Source organism: Montipora capricornis, chromosome 6 (assembly GCF_036669925.1).
Source record: "Montipora capricornis isolate CH-2021 chromosome 6, ASM3666992v2, whole genome shotgun sequence".
NCBI classification, from domain to species: domain Eukaryota; kingdom Metazoa; phylum Cnidaria; class Anthozoa; order Scleractinia; family Acroporidae; genus Montipora; species Montipora capricornis.
The window spans coordinates 41,911,997-41,929,072 of NC_090888.1; the positions used below are offsets into that span (position 1 = coordinate 41,911,997).

A 17,076-nucleotide genomic window follows, 5' to 3' on the forward strand; every position below is an offset into this window, starting at 1 on the left:
TTCATCACTTTTAAGGGTCTTAGACTAGTAGTAAGTAGTAAGTGGTAAGTGGTAGTGGTAGTGGTAGTAGTAGTATGGCCTCTGTCAGTCAGTCTCAACCATGGATGATGTGCCCTCAGTTGGATGCCATGGTACTTTCATGGCTTGCACAGCGTCAGCTGTGTGACAAAGCAGTACAATTCTGGAAAGGCAGACTTTCCCAAATGCAAAATAACTGCTCAAAATAATACCGGTAATAATAATAATAATAATAATAATAATAATAATTCAGAAATGTTTTAAAGTCCTTTAAATTGCTAGATTTAATCTAAATGTTCCACAAGAAAAAGGGAAAAAGTGAAAATTCTTATAATATAATAAGCGACAAAATGCTCTCTTAAAAAGATGCCCATGACGCAGGCTCAAAGAACTTTCAACAACATTTGAGCACTACACCATGGCAACAGCAAAAGCACATAATTATACATTCTACATTTTGTCCTCAGATGGTTACAGTATATTTAAAATAAAAAACAAACCAGGTGATCCCCACTTTTTATTGCTAGGGAGTCATCAGCAGGCTCAGGTAAAACTCTCTGCAAAGTTAAGACCTCACACTTGAGTGGATTTGGAGCCAACTTAAATTTTCAAATTGCCGAGGTAGTTTTCAATCTGCACCATATTATTTGAGTTTCAACTCAACATGCTAACTGCTTTCCAGTAAATTAAAAAAATGGAGGTTTCCAAGTTAATTTTTGAGACATACATGTAACACTTCACTACAATATAGATGGATCTCCCGTTGATATTGTAACCTGTTACATCACAATATTGAGGGCACTTTGTAAAGCAGTAATTTACTGTTGTATCACATGGTACCATATTAATAGCTGTTTGGTGACGATACAGTGTTGTAGAGGCAATCCTTCAAAATAAAGGGTTTTTCTCTACTCTGCACCGAGAGGTTTTCTCCAGGTACTCCGGTTTCCCCTCTCCTCAAAAACCAAAATTTGATTTGATTTGCATTAACTTGTTAATTTCAATTTACAGTGTCCCCGATTAGTGCTCTACGGCGCTAGAAGATTAGACACTTAAATAATTAAAGTTCCTTTTGAAACTGGTTTCAGCCAACACAAGTTGCAGCTTAAAAGACTCCGAGGATAAACCTTTTGTTAGAGAGCATTTCATGCTTTAGACCCACTATGAACAAAGGTGGGCTCAATAAAGGTACTTTATCTTAGGAACATGTACAGTGTAATTAGTTCAGTTAATGTCTGCATTACAATAGCAAATGCACCCTATGTACATGTATCTACAGTAACAAAGGCTTCTGTGTACTGTGCAAATCTTACCATCAATTTCTTGGTGGCATTTTTCTTCATTTAAAAAGGTGTTCTGAAAACTATTTTTCAACCAAACTGTGGGCTAAACAGGACTGTCCCATCCTGTTTGCTGCTTAGACTTCAAAGTAAGCTTACGAGCTTATATCTTAAGTCATTTATGTGGTGTCAGTTATCAACTCAAGAGCATTTTCCAACCTTTCTTTTCATAAAGCTCTGATTAAGTGATACCAATACATTTAAAATTATGTATTAAATCAAATTATTTAGAGCAAATTAGAAAAGTTTAAAGGTAGTTTTTATTATTCACATTTAATTATTTTTACTTTATGCCTGTCTATTTTGACCATACAGTGTATTACTATCATCAAGGCACTGTTGCTACTTTCACAGTTACATAATTAAAGAAGATTTAGCATCATCACAACTTCAACATTTTACAAGGAAACAAAGCACAACAGCCATGTTGGATGATGTAGCATAATGTTACACTGTACAATAGCTAAAAGTTGCCTTTATCGTCACTGATTTAACAGTATTCATCTCTTTATCATGACCAACTAAACAACCCTATTCTCCTATCTATCTTGATGTTTATAGTTGATACAGAGTATCCTTCAATTTATTTAAAATTAATTATACAATTCTTACATCATTATCAGGTTTATCAGCAATATCAACCTTTGGAGATTCTGAATCTGAAACAGGATCTTCAACCTGCACATGTTAATGTAGATATACAGCATTAGAAAAAAAGAAAAAAATTAGTTACTTTAGAGTACTTTAAATTACAACAGAAAATTTTATTCACAGCAACGTCATAGTAATGTTACTTTTGTAAAGCTTAAGTTAACTGTCTTCAAGTTTCTGATTGAAATATCAATTCTGCATTAGATTTTTTGCTATTGAAATAAGCAAGTTTTCCCTTTAAAAAAGTTCTCTCTGCATCCTCAGCACAAAATAACATTCACGGGCACCCAACAGAGGTGTTCCACAGGGGGCACATTTTCTGGCTGGAAAAGAAGTATTGGGAAGTTGCTGGGAAAAGATTATTGTTGAGCTGGCAAATTATTTTCAATCTGCTTCTGGCAGCACCCGTCCTGGGAAAATGTATTTGTTGTGATGGTTATTTGGAGTCAATTTGGATGCAATGGACCCTTTTTCCCCCTTCATTTAAGTTTTGTAGTAAACGGCAGGTTTTATGAAATAGGTGGCTGTGGCCCCTTTTCCCAAGGGGGGTCTGGGGGCATGCTCCCCCAGAAAATCTTGAAATCTAGGAACTCGGAAGTGGCATTAACAGCAATCCGGGCAACAACAACAGTCACAAATATTTATTAACACGTAGCTGCACATGGCCAAGTACGTTAGAGGACAATTTTTTTGCACTCTTGATCTCTTGTTGAAATACCACAAAATATCGCCTCCAGCTGCACGCTTTCTTGTTTGTCTTCCATTTTTAATAAACAACACATGCAAAACTGGAAGGACGTAGTGAAGATGATCGAGGCAACATTTGGCACCAGTCCTCTATATTCATGTGGACTGCGAAGAATTGCAATGGTGAGTGGCTAACACACAGCAAAAGGTTTGTTGATATTCTAGTTGTTTTATTTAATTAAAATACAGTGAAATGGATTGAACTGATAACTTAAAGAGTAGCCGGTGGAATTCGCAGGTTGCCGGCTTCTAATGAAACCTCTGATCTAAGGCCTTTTGCCACGCCATATATTCAATTGTTGTTTTTACGCTTGCTGGTTGGGAAACTTCCACCCGGCTCACCTGGCAAAAGAGACGTATGGTCTGTCTTCGCTGGGAGTGTGGAACAGTTAAAAATTTCCCAGCCGTTAGAGTAATTGCTCCAAAAAGGCTAATTGTCGGTATATTTTACGACCATGATAAATTTTGATGAATTTTGAAAAAATACTAGGTTTGAAATTTATGAAACTTACATCACAAGCAGGTACCGTTTTCTTCACTTTCTTTGGCTTAATGGGTTTCTTTTTACCGCTTAACTTCTTGTCATAGGCATCTCTGTAAAGATACAAATTTAGTCCATAAAATTGCTAATTTTAAACATTGATTTAAATATTGTGTATAGTGTTAAAAGAAGGTTATGTAGCTAGGAGTCAGACAGAAATTTCTTCTCTTTATTAATCTGCAAAATCTTGCTAACACGAGTTTTATAAGTGTAAGTAAAGGATTTTTAAAATGTTACACAAAAACAACCGACTGTTCACTGCAGGGGTTAACCTTTCAAGCCCAAGTTTCAGATGTTATACCTTCTCGAGCATTTCAGGAAGACAGATTCACAGCTGACCAAAAATGATCAAAAGGCATCAGGTTTGTCCAATTCATTGACACAAAAATTCAGAGGACTGACATCCTGTCTGTACTACAGAACTTGACAAAATGCTGCATCAAATCTGTCAACTTGTCAACTGCGACAATAGGGCCGTTTATATGAGAGAAAACAAGCCGTGGCTTACATAAGACACGAACACCCCGTAAAAATGGTACAAAATCTACGTTCACGGCTTTCTCAAGCCACGGCTTATCCTGGCCTGGGTGTTTATACTCGTATAAATAGTTCCTTTCGCGTATTATGTACACCACAGCCAGAGTAAGCCGCGGCTTATTTTCTCTCGTATAAATGGCCCTAATAAGTATTGTTTTAGCTACCAATTAGTGGAACTTGGGTTTGCAAAACTGGCAGGAGAGGAGTTGCCAGTGAAAATGAAAGCATTTTATCTTAGGATGAATCAAATTTTATCAAAACTGGGTATTTTTGATAAAATAAAGAATTAATACACTAGTGTGTTTATCAACTGTAAAATAAACCAATTGTTTTCTCTTTAGCAACAGCCCACCTGCGTTTCATGGTTGTAATTTACTTTTTAGCCCTTGCAGTGACAACTAAAATGATAGGAATTTTCTCCTGAGACCGACACACTTCTCTTTTAGTCAAGTTTTGAACTATGCGTCGGAAAAACACACCGGTAAGCTAAAAAGTGCAGAGTTTTCAAGCTTTTTATCTAAGGGGCATTGTGAGTGCATATATTTCACATCACAGTGGAAATAAAATTCATTAAACCAATAAAACACACTTGATTATGTTCACTGAACATATTCAACATCACATCAACAATAGCTCTTTTTAAAAGCGCTTTTTGCTCGATATGAAAATAATGGAGGGCTTGCTGGTATGCCAGCTGATAATGCCCTTGGCAAAGAGATTGTCCTTAAAATTTCACATTTGCCCTCAAAAATTTGCTTCTCGACCAAATGTTCATTGTTCAGACAATCTCTCAGTCGACATATCAGCTATCTGCCTGAAGGGAGTTTATTTAACACTTTGATACCCAAACCGGCATAAACCAGCCAGGCTTATCATTTTACTCTGTCTAATGCCAGATGATTTTACTCATCAATGGGGAACCCCGGGAGTCATTGTGTTAATATATAGATGTAGTCCGGCCTAAAAGCGGAGCTCCCAGGTTATTTGTTCTCACAATAAGTTAACCAAGCTTGAGCCTGCGATCCATTTGAAACCCAGTATCTGGTCAGCAGTCAACTAAAAAAAAAAACCGCTGACCCCCATGAGCCCTAAACTTGAGCCCAAGATGTGGTCACATGATACTAGTCAGCACATCCCTTGTTTTGACAGATGTCACGGACCTCCGCTATTTATTACTGTAGTTCCAGCTCACTTGTTTTCAAATACCAAAAGACTCAACACTTTGATTAACACTAATTATTAAATTCTGAACCTCAGATAATGCATTTTGCGTGCTCTGATTGGTTTACTCAATCTCGGTTATCATCTCATATACCTTAGTTTGACCTTATTTGGTAAATGATTGAGCTAAGCGTTGCTGAGCTAAAAAATTTTTCACTGGAAAGCGAAATTTCTCTCTGAATGCAGCCAAAAAAGAAAAAAAGACTTGTTTTTTGGAAATTTTTGATCAATTCTGACGTTTTGGATCAAGTGAAATGGCAAGAAATGTTTTTGTGATGAGCCAACGTCTCTCTGACCATATTACACAACATCGCATCTTCATCAAGTTTATTCGATTTTGTTTGATTTTCTCGCTTTTCTCGCTCGTATTTCGCACTTCCAAATTTTTGGAGTTAAAGGAATTTAATAAAACAATTATTCCATTCGCTCTTGTTGGATGTGAGACTGGTTATAGCCAACTCGGCGCTGTGCGCCTCGTTCGCTATTTACCATCTCGTATCCAACGTGTTCTCATAATATAATTGTTAATTATTGCTGAAACAGGGTTGGATAGTGGTCTCACCTGAGTTCCTTGTACTTGGCAATGTGATCCTTAAAGTCACTTCATAAAATAAACAAGTTTCATACAATTAGAGGAATTCAAATGTACACACGACCTAATCACTTCTATTTGAGTTGTGAATTGGTAATTAAAAAAAAAAACCAAAGACAAGGACATTTTTCATTTACAAACCTGATTTGAAAATTAACATGATCTTCCGGATCTTCCCAGGTGCTCAAATTGTATGGAACATCTCGCCACTTAACTAAATATTCCTCTTTGGACTGCTTTGTGATCCTGGAAGTACATAACAATTATCATTATTTTGGTTAATGCATTGAGAGATAATGAACAAAAGAATGTCAATTTAACTACTTCTCTGATAAGACAAGACCCTATCATTAGGGTCCTAAGGGTAAGTCAAGTCACTCCTAGTTATTAACTCTGTTAAACTGCATTTAACGTCATGTACATTGCAATTCCCTAACGCACATTAAAGAAGGCTCATTCGTAATTTATTTTCCATTTGTGATCAACTTGTTTTGCAAGAAAATTCCATGAACATTTAAGAGGCACAAACTGAAGGTTAAACTGTTACAGAAATCTTCTATTTTGCCCAAAGTTTACATCATCTTCCTTTTTAAGATTATTATTTAAGTCATGCACTTGTAGTAAAAATTACACAAAATTGGAAAAAAAGTAGCATGTAGCAGGAAACTGAACTGCAAGGCAACAACCACAAAATGGTAACATTGCAACTATTTTTGTTTGTGAAAAAGACTACAAACTGTAGTTAGTTTGTTTTTCTAACCTGTGTCTTAATATACGATTAATCTGTAGCCACTCTGATCGTACTCCATATCTGTAAAACCTAGCCTCAAGATTGCTTTCATCCTCAGCATCAGTGCTTTGGATCACATGAGCTGGAGTTTCCTTGTCTTCATCTCCATCATCTACTGGAGGAGGTTCCTCCATGTCATTCTTACGGAAGAAAGCTCGGTACATACTGGGATGGTGGATTTCAAGCTGTGGAATATTTATTTAAAAATTTACACTCTGGACTGACAATATCTCTGCACATGTTGAATTTCTCAACTGGAAAGCATGGAAAGATTCTGATTCCCAGGCAACCAACCTGAAGTTCTGTGATCCAAGAACAATGCCAGTATGACATGTCTAGCCACTTGACAAAGAACTCCCTTGTTTCATATGTCTAAAAGCAAAAAGAAAATAATGATTATAATATCATCCATGAGTAAGACTCTTGAGGTGTTTTACCATCTTCATTGGCAATTTCATCTTAAATTCTGAAGATCCCAACTACCCTTAACTGAACACAAGGGAACCCTACCTCTGGTTCACCAAGCTCTTGAGAATCATCTCTTTGAACCAGATGACCTGAAATTACAAACACATTGACCTTTGGTTGCGTTTCAAATCCAAAACAACACGTAATTATAACACTGTGACCAAAAATGTAACCATGGAAAAAAATAATTTTACCTTCAACTGGAAGAGTAACATATCTCCAGTGGAGAATTCTCTCAACCTTGCCCTTTAGTGGTTCACTCTGAAAAAACAAGAAGGAATTATTGAACCAAAACTGTACAGTAGGTACAGTACATAGAAGAGAGGGGTTAAGTTTTGAATTTGTTCTACTTTTATTACATTATTCTTTTCTTGTGATGGTGAAACTTAGGGCCTGAAATAGTTTCTGCAGTACCAGACTGGGCATTTTGTCAGAGACTTTGTAATTAGATAAGGAAAATGTTTTCATTTCAATTAGCAACATTGATAGATGTAACCTTGAATGAACTTTCATTGATTCTCAGCCCCTAGACAGTACAACGCTCCCATGACTAGCAATCCCCGCAACCCAGCCATGAGCCTACACAGAGACACAGAGATATCCAAGCACCTGTCACACTGTGGTAACAGTGGACAAAAAGGGGAGGGTGTAGATGGAGGTAGGGAAGCAGCAAAAATAAGAAACTGCTAACACTAGGGAAAAAAATGCTAAAACAAAGGCCGCAAAACACGCTGCCCAATGTAGCTCCAAGATGGGTGCTACACTGAGACCGCATGACCCACATGAGCCTGTGCACATACAAATGAACTGCTGACCGCTATAAGCAAACTGCTCCATTTGTGGACCTCAACACACAGAAAACCAGCATTTGTTTGTTGCTAACTAGGTTAAATTGCATTCAACCACATCAAAAAATTTGCATTTAGGACTCCCAAGTTTTCTAATGCGTTTTTATCATTTGACATGTCAGAAGGGCCAAACAGAAAAACTTCAACTTTTTGCTGGTCAGAATATTTAAACCATTGACCAAACGCTATACGAGCAGCAGCAGTGAGCAAATCAGACTTGAGGGCAGCATGATTAGGACATTGTAAAAAGAAATGAGTTATAGTCTCAGCGATCTTAAAAGGATAATAATTTAGACCAAAAGCGCCAAGCCACAGTCGAGTATGAATTACGGAAGAGTATCTGTCAAGAGCATAATCACAAGGCGAAAAATACTTTGGAAAATTAAAATGATTAACTAACGCTCTCTTAAAAGAGCTAATTGAATCAGATGCAAACATTACTGCATTTAGTATTTTACTCTGTCTACACCAGACGATTTTACTCGTCAATGGGGAACCCCTGGGAGTCAATAGGTTAACAGTAAATTACAGTTTCCTGTCAAGTCTAAAGGCCAAATACTGTATGCATTTGCAAAAGCTTAGAATTAGAGTTAGAGTTATCATTTGGATAAGGATTATGGGTAATGGTCCAGTTTGTGCCTTCTTGAAGAGCAAGTACAGGAGGCACTTTAAAGACCCACCTTCAACCGACAGGCTTTTCGACCATTTGTTTTTGTTATGGAAATTCACATTGCTTATTGTAGTGATCTAACTGGATTGATCTGCAGCTTAGGGCAGAACTTTCACATATGAGAATTGTTCCGTGGCACGCAGTGCCTGTCAGTTGAAGGTGGGCCTTTAACACTCATAGCATGTTTTCTGGACATGTGTGATGTTAAGTTGAAGAAGTGGGATAAGAGAGACTTTAGGAAGGAATACCAGACAAGATGAAAGAGTGCCTACACCAGAAGGCTATGAAACACCATCTTTCACAATTTGGCAAATTTCTCATTTAGAGTTTACCCTAACCCTTCTGCCAATTTAACTTCCAAAGCCAAGCTTAAAGAACTTGGGAATTGAAATGAATTGTCTTGAAGTTGCATACAATGAGTTGCCAGATACTAGGATTGGTAAGATAGCAGAGTTGCAATACCCGAACAGTTAATCCTAATAATCATGGATACATGAAGTTAGCTGCAGAAATGCTCTGTGATCCAGCTTAATTACTGGAATAGGAAATTTTAACAAAATATTTGAAAGCCTTGCCATTAGTAGTGGTTAGAGCACTTGCTTCCCACCATTGTGGCCCGGGTTCAATTCCCAGGCTCGGTATCAAATGAGGGTAGAGTTTGTTGGTACTCTACTCTGCTCTGTGAGGTTTTTCTCTGAGTATTCCAATTTTCCCCTCCCCTCAAAAACCAACATTTGATTTGATTTGCATTAATTTGTTGATTTCAATTGACAGAGTACCCAATTAGAGCTCCAGTGCTAGAAGACTAGACACTTATATAAAAAAGTTCCTTTTCTTTTTCTTTTCCCTTTACTGAAATTAGCATTGTCCATTTAGAAAACAAAATTCACTGACCATGAACAGCACTTACATGAACAACACTTACATGTACAAAAAGCACAAGAAAATTAAAGGAATTAAAAGTGCATCACCTTGCATCTCGGGCATCTCCAGTCTCCACCAGGTATCTTTTTCATCGGTGGAATGAGGCAGTGAAGATGATAGGCTGATGGACAGCTGTCACAACACAACAACTGCCCACCATCTTTACACACTCGGCAATAATCACTGTGCATGTCTTCACTGGAATCACTTGTCATTTCATCTTCCTATACAAAAGATAAATTTTAAATTATTCCGGCACAGTTCTTCAAGCCAATTAAAACTTCTTCAACCTATACAACTTAACATAATGCACAAATCGCCGCGCAGCAACCTAGCTGAAACAAATCTTGATTTTATCATGGATGGAAAACACTGTAATATGCTGCAGCTGAGTATGATGATGGTGGGTAAAACACTTAAAAGTATGATTTGATTTTTGTGCTGAATGGTGACTTATCATCTACATGTTGATAAAGTTAAGTCAGCCTTTTAAGAATAAACAGATTAAGGTACAAGAATTAAATTGAACAAAATCTTTTAGAGGGAACGTACTTGTAAACTTACACAGACAGGACAACTCCAGCGTCCCTGTGGTGGTTCGTCCAGTGGAGGATCAAGACACCTCAAGTGAAACGACAGAGTGCAAGTGTCGCACAGCAGCAGGTCTCCACCCTCTTCACATTCCTCACAATAATCCTGATGTTCATCCTGCATATGGCAGTTCTGTGTTATTATTGTTCATTGATACACTTAATCTAAATAAGATGTTGACGTTGTTAACAAGCAAGGCAGTGAGCACAGATGGTCACTTTGTTGGATAATGAGAAAAACAGAAAAGTTTAGCATATGTTAAAAGGAAGTGCATTTTAAGGGTGGGGGGGGGGTGGGGCACTGTCAAATAATATTTTAGATGACCAACATTATTTAAAGAATGACACAAGGATATACTGTATATTAATTATTGTTCTTTTTCTTTTTCTCAATAACTTACCACACTCACAACGTTTTCATCATCATTTCCTACGAAAGTGAACACAACAAGTCAAGTACATGTTAACACTGATGGGAAGGACATTTTATTATACTGTATGCACCCAATGTTCTGTTTGATTCGTATTCTCATCATTGATTGGCTCTATGATTATCATTAAGCCTGCATGGATTGATTAAATTCAATTTATTACCAAGGACAAAGGAAACAGGAGTGGGTCAATGATCCTTTAACTTATTTGGGAACTGAAATTCTGTGCAATTCAGCTATACATATTTTTTAGCAATGCTTCCTTAGTTAGGAAAAGGCACTTCCGACGTTTTTTGGATAGCATTTTCCTTTGCAACTGCGGACTTTGAGGTGACCCATTCATAAGTGTGAACGTTTCAAATCTTGGCCAAGTTATGCCAAATGAAGAATGCTTAAATCACTAGATACCATGCACCTCTATCTTTTTGTGGTATTGCACTCCAAGTGCACTACACACTATGTTGCCAGGTTGTAAGAGTGTCCATGGTGCCAATAGGCCTGCAGCGTGTGCATCAATCACAAAAATGAAAAGGTCTGTTGGAAGCGTGCTTGTGTTTCAACAAAATTAGTGCCAAAATGGCAAGAATTTGTGACGCTGATCAATAATAATTGAAAGCAGCTACTATTTCCAAAATGATGGAATTACCTGGTGATAAATAACCTCATCTACAAGGGTAAATTTTTGACTTTGCAGAAACGATGTTCAACCTCAAGAATTAGGCGATTGTGATCTTTGTATTGAATTCACACATTTCTTGTCAAACTTTATAACACTTGAAAGATTAAAAAACCAAACTAACAAAAACAAAACCCGGTGTCTTGCCATCATTTTGACACAGATGTATCCTTTGTTTCCGCCTAAACACGCAAAATTGAAGCAAAAATCTCCCAAAATGTTTTTCATTGATGGAATTTTTTTATATTCACAGTTCAAAATTTATGTTGTTTTCATGTTGCAAATGTTGTTGCCGATGGCAAAATTCTTCATTCTCGATTGACACTTCCTGAAAACTTCCTTCTGAAAAATTGTGTATTAACATTCATTACCTTTTTTATCAATATTTGTTTTGTATAAAGCAGGCTAACAAAATTTGTGCCTTGCTTAGTTCGCATTTTTGAGCATTACAATAGATTTTTCAGTCCTATGTTTCTGACACAGCAAGTCATATATTTTGAGGTCTCCCGTACCAATAGTGAATACTAACCCCGCCGGACAGCGCTTAACTTCAGCGAACTTTTGTCTGGAAAGATGTCAGAAACTCAGAGCACATGCTTTAACTTGTGGTGAAAAAGAAGTTGGAAGGGAATTTGGAAATGATCAACATGTCAGCCTCGAAGCCACTGTACTGGAGTATCTCGATTCTCGATTTATTGTTGTTAGAAGGAAATGGAAAAAGAACTAACCTGCACTTTTCTTCCTCTCCTTCTTTCTTTTTTTGATGACAGCCTTTTCCTTTTTCCCTTTATTTTTCTCTGTCTTTTTCTTTGCAGCTTTTCCACTTGCTTGGCTTGTGTCGCTATCCTCATCGGCTAAATCACTTTTCCTTTTATTTGCCTGATTTGTCCCTTTTGCTTTGCCATTGCTTTTTCTTGACCTGCTGCCCGAACTGGCCTCACTCCCTCTGTCACTATCATCATCCAAGAGTTTGGATTTTCGATCTCCTGTATGAATAAAGTTGGAGGAAGTTTATCACACTGAAGTTGTTTAAAAAGTGGATAATAATAATAATAATAATAATAATAATAAGAATAATAATAATAATGATAATAATAATAATAATAACTTTATTCAGGTCTCAAGGTTATTTAGCTGAGCACAAGTCCACTACTAATTGGGGAGACTACAAATCAACTGAAATCAGAACATATCAAATCAAATGTTGGTTTTTGAGGAGAGGGGAAAACCGAGTACCCAGGCTTGAATATTTTTACATACACTTTATGTACATGTATGTCAACCCCTTATATGTACTGGGATGAAAAAATAGCTGAGAAGACAAATGACCAACAACAACAACAAAAACAACAAAACAACTTGTCCCCATAATTTCAAATTTAAATTACCATCAATGAAATAAAAACATTTCAAAATGAATTAACTAACCTTTGGCTCCTTTCTTTGACTTAAACACCAACTTAATTTTTGTCCTTGATTTAGTTTCAGCATGTGACTCGCTCACCAAAGCATCATTACCATCATCAACATCATCATCATCCTCATCATCGTTAGCTGACTCAGGGTCAGACTCCTCACCAAATGAAACCAAATCAACTGTCTCCTTCTGAGAAAATGAAAGAGATACCCAACTCTTTGAGACAAACAATGTAATTATCCAAAACAATAATATTTGAATATGACACTCGTTGTTCTTTTTCTTTTTTAATGGTGTCACATTTCCTGTCACGGCTACCCCTTGTTGTGAGTTGTATACAAAATTAATACGTAGCTTGGGCATTTGCTGAATTCCGTTCTTTGTTGTTTATTAAAAACCGCAATTGATGCTTGCTTTTAAAACAAGCAGCACGTATGCAGGTGGTATTGCTCAGAAAAGTGAAAATTGAATATGAATGCTGGGCTGTAGCTAAAATTTTTTAAAGACGGTAAACATGCACTTAGCAGGCAGAAGGCCCAGTTGCACACGCCTCTAACGTGTCACTTCCAGCAGGGTCCAGGGGCATACTTCCCCAAACATTTTGAACTTTAGACTCTCATAAATGCATTTTCCTCAATTTTAGGAGGTAAACTCAAGGCCATTTGTGATGTTCTCAGACAATTTCTTGTTGCCTTTTTACTGAAAAAATGTCACTTTCTTTGAACATGTGCTGTCGGTGTCTTGCGCCAATTCTGTGGTAGTAATAGCACTTTCTTTGAATTTTCACTTGGTCTGCCAGAGTTTGCATCTCTTTTTTCACAAATCCCAGATGACAAATCCCAAAAACTCAATTACTTGATTACCTGAAAAAATATTCAGAATAGCTGGCGATTTTTTCCCGTTGCCAGGTTCTATCGACATCCCTGGAATGGAAAAACTGAATTGAAAGCTCGATTGTTCAAAGACTTGCTGCACATGCCGGACCATTTTTGACGGTCGCTTCTTTTCATAAAAAGTCTTTCATTCCACGAAAAGGTACACCACCGATACAAAGGCAATTCTCGGAAATTATTCGGGTTACCTCACCGAATATAAGTTCTACTCCTATTTGAATGGTGTTGCATTACCTGTCACAACTATCTTGTTATGCGAGTGGTTCGGCATTTCCTTCTAATTTTGTTAAATACCGCTGGCAATCAATGTTCGCTTTTAAAACCAGCAGTGCAAATGCTAGTGACATTACTTGAAAAAGTGAACGTGAATGAAAAAACCGAAAGTGCAAATATTTTAAATATGTTGCCGAGTTCCCGGTGCGTGCCGACAGAAAAATCATTCCGTGTGGTCACTTCTTTAAGGTTCTTTGTTTTACACAACAATGCAACACAAAGGAAACTTAAGGTACTGAATAACAAAGGCAGAACAGATGTGCATGTACCGGTACTTGCGCACAAGTTCATATGCATATAAATATACAGTTGTACGCATATGTGCATATAAACTGCATGCGTAGGTTTTTTTCTGTATTTTATTGTTTTCATTTGTAAGTTGTACAAGGGACAAGCAAAAAGATACTATAATGCTAAATTAAACAATTAAAAAAAAAAAGGAAAAAAACCTACGCATACTATTTACTACAGCTGTATGTATGCATAGGTTACCTGAGCAGTATTGTAACTGCCTGATTCCATTGGTCTTGGATTTGAAATAAACATATTTTAAAGTACTTACAATCTTAGCTGACTTGGCCACTTTTGATGTGATTTTCTGCTTCTTTCCTTTGCCACCAGTTTTGACACTTGAAGTATTAGAGGAAGCACTGCCCAAACACTTTTTCTTCTTATAGTCATTCCACAATGCCCCAAGAAGGGCATTGATTTTGGTGTGAGCAACAGATGGGTTGGCTTCAACAATCAAGTACCTCACTAGTTTACTAAACTTAAGGTACGTCATTCCTTGTTCATTCTCCTCTGTGATATTTACTTCAATGTTGTTCATACGAAGATATTTTGCTACGGATACAGCCTTGGATACTTGGTCCTAAGTCAAGAAAACTCTTGATTAACCCCCTGGTTTCTGTTTTTATTTTTTATTTTGACAAAAACCATTTTCACATGAATGTGCACCTTTTTTATGATGATTATTTTTGTTAAAACATCAAACTTCTGGTAAGGTTGTGCAGAGTGTTACAAATATGTGAGCCAATGAGGTATGGCGTTTTGTTGAGGACAAAATATCCACATAACAAATATTTCGAGGTCAAGAAATTTACTGTATTTACCTGTGTTTAAGTCGCTCCGGTGTATAAGTCAACCCCCCATTTTTGATGGCAAAAAAAGCAATTTCTTATTTCTTCGTTAAATGTTCATGGGATACTAATCTTGTATTGTTCGATTTCTGGAACTTTGGATACACAAAAAAAGCCAGGGCTTCAAGCGCTTAATAGTTTTGTGCTTCAGCACTTGTTATATATGCTGGCATTTTGTCCTTGAGTTTCAAAAAAGTTCTCAGAAAAGTGAACATGAAAAGCACAAACTAACCTGTTTTGCTGTTCAGGGACGAAGGGCTTTAGAGGGTAAGCACAATATCACAGAAGCTGGAGTCAATCTTTGAAAACGACTTCAAAAATGATGCAAAATGTGCCAGGTTTAATTGGTCCTCAATGATTTATAATATCTCACATGACAGACAAAACAAAAACTCATAAACCAAACACTACCAGGTTTGCAAAAGCATTTAAATCAGACAGGTTTGTATACAGAATAAAAAACAATCATTACCAACCAGGATTTTCAGGCAACACAAGTGACGATGCTTGCACGCAAACATGAGGTACATGTATTGCGCCAGGTTACTAAGCAGTTGAACGACCATGTTTTATTTGAAAAAACAGATCTGAAACGCCTTTTTGAGCTTTCTGCCTTTGGTAACCGAAATTTCCAGTGTCTATTTCATATTATTTTGTGCTAGTGAGTATCTTCAACATTTAGAGTTGGACAAATCCTTTTTCATTTCAACTGGAATTGCTTACATTCATTTTGAAGTCTTTTGTCACTAGATGAAAAGCCCAACCTTTTCCACTGCGTTTGTTATGCCCAAGACAACATTATTATGTTTTTGAATGAATTATTTAGCTGGAACTTGGCTCTAAATCTTTGACCCGTGTACAAAGTGAGGGTGATTTTTGGAGCATCTTTTAAGGCCACAAAAGGTCCCCTAGTTATACATGGGTAAATACGGTAAATTCAAAGTCAACAAAAAGGAAAACTGAACTTAAGAATTTTTTTAGATCTCAAAATTCCAAGTCGAAAATAAAAACGAAGTTGAAAAATTAAAAATTTGAAGTCAAAATTATAAAAAAAATCACAGTTGAGAAAAAAATTCGAAGTCAAGAGCATTGATTGCAGGCTCACAATGAGTGAGTAGGTAAATATGTACTCTATGTAATCTTAGGATCAAATTAGTGTTGTCCTAAGCAGCAAGTATACATATACATATCAACAGACTTACCGGTAACTGATCAGAGTGCAATGTGAAGTGCTAGTTTTCTATCCCATATGAACCATGTGAGCGTTAGCCCTATGTGAATGGGCCTACACAAGGACAGAAAAACTCTGACCAGGGTGGGAATTGAACCCAAGTCCTTTGGGTTAGATCACCACTGCTCTACTGACTGAGCTACAAGGTCAGATGGGAGCAGGCCGCAGAAACCGAAGATGTTAAAGTCACGGCAATGAACGTGTACAAGTACAAGGAAGGATTACCTTTTTGCAAACGTTGGCAAAAACGTAACCCTTCTTTATACTTGTACACAAGGCTGTGCTCTAAGGAAAATTTCGGGGAGCCCTTCGGGCTCCCAAGCATTTCAGCTGGGGTGCCCAGCCCTCCAAGTTGGTCGCCCGAATTAATTATTTATTTATTTAATTAATTATCTGAGATCAGCAACGCAGGAAGATCTTCATCCATCTTTCTCTCAACAAAACATTGCTGTTACTGCTCTGGTGATCGTCAAACTCGCTAGTGCAAGAAAAACCCGCAACCCGTCAAATTTTTCACGCCATACTTGAGAAAGACGAGAAAAGTGGCAATGCCACCAATGTTTTCAAGTTTAAAAGTGAAAAAGTAAAGATTGCGGCAGTTTTATATAAAAACGTTTGGGTCTAATACAGGTAAACGTTTTTACTGGTTAGTTGGGTTAAAAATGAATTTTCAAAACGTGAATCAATGCCGCTTGATTCACGAGGAGCTTTTGTGAAAACTGCCGTGAAACAAAAACCACCGCGACCCATAAAAGGTATCAATTTTTTTTTGAGCAAGTCATCTTGATTGGACGAAAATCATTGCTACAGGACAGAACTTAAGTATTTTTTTCTTATATTATCAGTAAAATGTTTTAATAGTGGAATGAGCTTTTTGTGGATTCGGTCGAAGCGCCAGTCACAGCGTTATTTGTTTAGGGCACGCAATGGTTTGTCACGAACTAAAGACAACGCGGGATTGCTCTGTTTCTAAAACAACAACAAATGACATGATATCTTTCCTTTTTTCTTATTTCGTTATTTCATACACTGGGGAAAAACAACCATAACCTAAATGTATTTCAGCCAAGCAGGCGCAG

At 37.1% G+C, this 17,076-nt stretch overlaps 1 protein-coding gene across 7 annotated transcripts in view; it reads right to left on the reverse strand.

The window, feature by feature from the left end:
* LOC138052178 (chromodomain-helicase-DNA-binding protein 4-like) overlaps nucleotides 1–17,076 on the reverse strand; it is a 58,234-nt gene that overhangs the window by 35,727 nt on the left and 5,431 nt on the right. For 2 of the 7 annotated variants that reach the window (XM_068898558.1, XM_068898553.1), the window contains exons 4-17: nucleotides 14,190–14,498; nucleotides 12,473–12,650; nucleotides 11,773–12,030; nucleotides 10,339–10,367; nucleotides 9,912–10,055; nucleotides 9,395–9,571; nucleotides 7,100–7,166; nucleotides 6,948–6,994; nucleotides 6,732–6,809; nucleotides 6,408–6,622; nucleotides 5,789–5,893; nucleotides 5,618–5,656; nucleotides 3,269–3,350; nucleotides 1,971–2,036 (exon numbers count right to left, since the gene is read on the reverse strand). In XM_068898558.1, the coding sequence (XP_068754659.1) occupies nucleotides 1,971–2,036; nucleotides 3,269–3,350; nucleotides 5,618–5,656; nucleotides 5,789–5,893; nucleotides 6,408–6,622; nucleotides 6,732–6,809; nucleotides 6,948–6,994; nucleotides 7,100–7,166; nucleotides 9,395–9,571; nucleotides 9,912–10,055; nucleotides 10,339–10,367; nucleotides 11,773–12,030; nucleotides 12,473–12,650; nucleotides 14,190–14,498 (1,794 nt within the window). Of the gene's footprint in view, nucleotides 1–1,970; nucleotides 2,037–3,268; nucleotides 3,351–5,617; nucleotides 5,657–5,788; nucleotides 5,894–6,407; nucleotides 6,623–6,731; nucleotides 6,810–6,947; nucleotides 6,995–7,099; nucleotides 7,167–9,394; nucleotides 9,572–9,899; nucleotides 10,056–10,338; nucleotides 10,368–11,772; nucleotides 12,031–12,472; nucleotides 12,651–14,189; nucleotides 14,499–17,076 lie in introns of all 7 variants that reach the window. The other 5 variants (XM_068898556.1, XM_068898552.1, XM_068898557.1 and 2 more) reach the window with 3 other exon arrangements.